At 55.9% G+C, this 4,069-nt stretch overlaps 1 protein-coding gene across 1 annotated transcript; it reads right to left on the bottom strand.

Moving 5' to 3' along the window:
* Window positions 1–341: 341 nt before the first annotated feature.
* MID1IP1 (MID1 interacting protein 1) lies at window positions 342–2,717 on the bottom strand. Its single transcript, XM_045384495.3, has 2 exons — window positions 2,462–2,717; window positions 342–2,189 (listed from the first exon to the last, which is right to left on the bottom strand). The coding sequence occupies exon 2, from the start codon at window positions 1,923–1,925 to the stop codon at window positions 1,374–1,376; it is 552 nt and encodes a 183-aa protein (XP_045240430.1). The 5' UTR covers window positions 1,926–2,189; window positions 2,462–2,717; the 3' UTR covers window positions 342–1,373.
* Window positions 2,718–4,069: the final 1,352 nt, after the last annotated feature.

Genomic DNA, 4,069 nt, shown 5'->3' with positions numbered 1-4,069 from the left:
TTCCCTTCCTAATTTTCACTTCTCAGTAACCAAGTGAAATTTCAGCCTTGTTTTTATGCCTCGAAACACTTTAGCTTGTGCTTGAGCTTCTTAAAAAATTCAAAATATTAATTACGCACTCCAGTAAGTTAGCCAAATTGGTTGAAAGATACAATATATGTACCTTCCCAAATACTTTAAATATTTCTGAACTTGTTGAGATGTATGGTCCTATCTTGGTACTGAATTAGAAATAAAGTTTGGAAGTAAATTTTGTCAGTACCTAGTTCCCAAACAAAGCTAAATACTCGCATAGATGAATATCCACCACCATGAAACACCAGAGAGAACACAAAATTTACTTTTGCTAGTAAATCAGTTGATTTTTATTTAACGATGAAACCATTCATTGGCAGATTAATGAGGACCAGACACTTGTCCAGTTTAGTTGACACATTTGCTTTTTTATTTTTTAGAATATAGTCTACATCTGGATTAAAAAAAGTTTTAAATAAATTTAAGACATACAACAACAGTGGAACCCTTCATCATTCTATGTACAACACGATAGAATGTCAGTTGGTTCCATTTCGGTTAAGTCCACTTTCTCATAATAATGTTATTATTTTCACTGAGTGGCAAGCTTCGTACAAGCCGGCGAAATGCCAGCTTATACACGCTGGGGTGGGGGTGGGGACGGGAGTGGCACGAAAGGGATGGGGTGGGGGTGCCACAGGACTACTATACAGTGTAACAGAAAATCATTAATAAAGTAGTACCGATTACCGACAGACAGTGCTGTTTGTGCGCTTATCACAATGGAATCGCTGAAGTTTCAGAGCAAGAAGGAGATTCGAAATACTTAACACAGGGCCAATGTTACAAAAAGAAATAGTGCAAACAGGAAAACTGATGCAATCCTAGCAACGCCTGGGCCTCCACCGGCCCAACCGCAGGGCGGCGGGAGGCTATGCGCCCCGCCTTCCCCAGCACCCAGCTCCGGGCTGCTTTCCCAAGTGTGGCAACCCAGCGCCGCGCCCTGGTATGGCCCTTCTCGGGCCCTTCTCCTCCGAAAAGAACAGAAAAGAAACCCCAGGAAAGGCACAGGCTGAATGCAGGGCGTCAGCCCAGTCCCATTCCCACCAACATAGAATGCAGGCCTCCTCCCAGGAGGTTCCTTGGGCCCTCCCCTCTCCGGCCACCATTTTCTTCTCTCTCACACGAGGCCCCCTCCTCCACGCAGCCCCACCGCGCCTCCTGCACGTACGCAGCCCCCCAGTTTGCAGTCTGCCCTTCCCGCCCCCCAGCCAGGAAAAACAAAAAAAAAAGCTTTAAGGAATGAGAGAGGGTGAGATGGGTCGAAGAGGGTGCTGGGCAGCCGCGGGCGCCACGCCTCAGTGGCCCCAATTGCCGAAGCCGATCTCCTGCTTGTATCTGTTAGTGAGGATGTTGGCTTTGCGCGTGAGTTTCGAGAGCACAGTGTGCAGCCCGCGCAGGTGGTAGTGGAACTGCTGCTCCAGGTCTTCTTCGCCGGCGTCCGCACCCTCCAAGTGGCCCAGGTCCACCAGGATGTCCTTGGACTTCCAGGCACTGCCCTCCTCGCTCCCAGCCGGTGGAGGCGGCTGGTGCAGGACCCCCCACTCGATGTCGTTGCGGATGGACTTGAGCAGCACGTAGTGGCTGTACATGTCCCGAGAGGGCGCGAAAAAGCTGCCATTGGCGCTTCCTGAGTCGGGGACTGGGGGCGTGCGCTCCTCCAGGCAGCCGCCACTGCCGCCTACCTCCACGCCGACATCGTTGTCTAACCCGGGGTCAGCCAGGGGCACGTCGCGCAGCAAGCTGGGCACCATCACCGTCTGGTCCATGTTGTTCACGGCGCCGATGAAGCGATTCATGGCGTTAAAGAGCGAGTGCTTCTGGTTGTAGGTGTCGCAGATTTGCATCATGGTGGCCGCGCGGGCGCTGGAGCGCAGGGACGCAGAGACACGGGGATGGTCGGCCGGGTCAAAGGGATGCCCGCCTTCACGCTCTCTCCAAGGCCCGCGCTGGGGGCCTGGCTATAGCCGGTGTGGCGGGATTCCCGGCACTCCTCCGCCCTCGCCAACTCTCGTCTCGCTGGCAGACCGGCCCTGCGGGATGGGCGGCTTCTCCTGGCTTTGGCGTCCGGAAACTCGCGATGGCTGAGGGTGGCCTGTGGGTCGAGCCCTGGCCTGTTTGATACACAGAGACGAAAGAACAGATTAGATTATTCACCCGGCTAGGGGGCCTGGCGCCCTTGCCCGCGCGCACCCTCTTCTCTGGCTACAGCTCGTCCGGGACGGCGCCTGGGTGGCTCCCCGCAGCTGGGCATTCCCACCTCCTCGCCCACTTAGGGCCGCGGGGAGAAAGGTGTCCCCCCACCACCACCACAACTTCTCCCTCCGAAAAGCCTGAGCTCAAGCAACCACGCTGGCCGGGGCAGAGATGGGGCGGGGACACCCACCTCCTCTTGCGTCTTGAGACTCTCCTGCTCGTTGGCAATTCAGTGTTCCCGCTGCAAGCGGCTGCTACCCAAGGGCGCTGCTGCGGTCAGTGGCCGGACTGTGACTGCGGGCGGCGGTGACTGCGTTGACCCCCTACCCATCCCAGGTGCTCAATTTATAGTCCAGGAAAGGTGTCGCCGGTGCTCAGGGCCACCCCTGGTGTCTCCTCCTCCCGCCTCCCCCGGCAGCATCGAGATAAAAGGCCCGGGCCAGGATGACCGCGAGTAACACTCGCCCGGCCCTTTCTACAGCGGGGGCGGGGCGCGCCGGGCCAGCTCCGCCTCTCGCCTGATACCCGGGCTGAGGGAGGGCGCCAGGGCAGAGCAGGGCAGGGCAGAGGAGGAGGGATTGGAGCAGCTGGACCCCGCCAGCACCAAGTCCTGGGCAGGCCAGTTGGAGGAGGGCCGGGCACTGCGAGGGTCAAAAAGGCGCCGGCGTCCGGACCGACTGGAGGGTGGGCTGGCATGTGGGTGCAGGGCGGGCCGGCATGTGGGTGCAGGGCGGGCCTTGCGTGCGCTCCCGGGGTGGGATGACTGGAATGCACGTGTCTTGGTTGCAGAGTGAGCCCCTCAACCCCGAATCTGGAGTGGCCGCGGCCGGGAAACAGGAACCCGGGTTTATTATTAGCCGTCGGGGAAGAGGGGCCAGCAGCAGGTACAACTCCATCCTGGGACTCTTACGTAAGAAGGGTGGCCGGGCATGCTGGGTGCACGTGGACGCGCGATGCTTCCGCAGTGGCCCTGGCCTTGGTCAGCTATTGGGGGAGGGGAGGGGAGGTTCAGAGGCTTTTGCCTCCCTCCCGGCGGGGCGGGATCTTTCCCAATCTTTCCTGTAACAGTGGTTGCCAGGGATGAAGAGGGGCACACTATCACATCTGCTGATTCTTTCAAGAGATCTGAAAGTGGCAACGGGAAGAAGTCAATTTTTGTCCAAGTCGGCTACACAGTGATGCTGGAGAGCCTGGGCTATGTGCCCTTTTGGCTGCCAAGAGGGCAGGAGAGGGTGACAGTAGTTAGGTCTAGTCTTGGGTGTCTTTCACCATTTAACAGAGAAGTGAGGAGGTGTCCAGTTATTTTTGAGGGTGCATGTGTGAAGCATTCCTTTCAAAAGATAGTTCTTAAAGCACTGGGTCATTTAATAGGGGCTAAGCTATGTACCGAATCGCTGGATTTAACTTTTAAGAGCCTTGCACCTTGAATTTCACTTTGAGACTTCCAAACCACAGCCTATTTAATTTTTCCCATCTTATGTCCCTTGCCATATTCCTCATCCACCCGTCCTCTCTGACAGTCCTACAATTATATTCAATAAGATTCAAGCTTCTCATTTTAAATCCCTTTTCTCGGCCTGGCGCGGTGGTTCACGCCTGTAATCCCAGCACTTTGGGAGGCCGAGGCGGGCGGATAACGAAGTCAGGGGTTCCAGACTAGCCTAGCCAACATGGTGAAATTCGGTCTCTACTAAAAATACAAAAATTAGCCGGGGGTGATGGCTGGCGCCTGTAATCCCAGCTACTCGGGAGGATGAGGCAGGAGAATTGCTTGAACCCAGGAGGCGGAGTTGCAGTG

Source organism: Macaca fascicularis, chromosome X (genome assembly GCF_037993035.2).
Source record: "Macaca fascicularis isolate 582-1 chromosome X, T2T-MFA8v1.1".
Taxonomy (NCBI): domain Eukaryota; kingdom Metazoa; phylum Chordata; class Mammalia; order Primates; family Cercopithecidae; genus Macaca; species Macaca fascicularis.
This window is presented reverse-complemented; position numbering and strand designations above follow the sequence as displayed.

Bases quoted from the DNA above. Each gene is read 5' to 3' on its own strand.
- MID1IP1 (XM_045384495.3), bottom strand. From the start codon at position 1,925: ATGATGCAAATCTGCGACACCTACAACCAGAAGCACTCGCTCTTTAAC.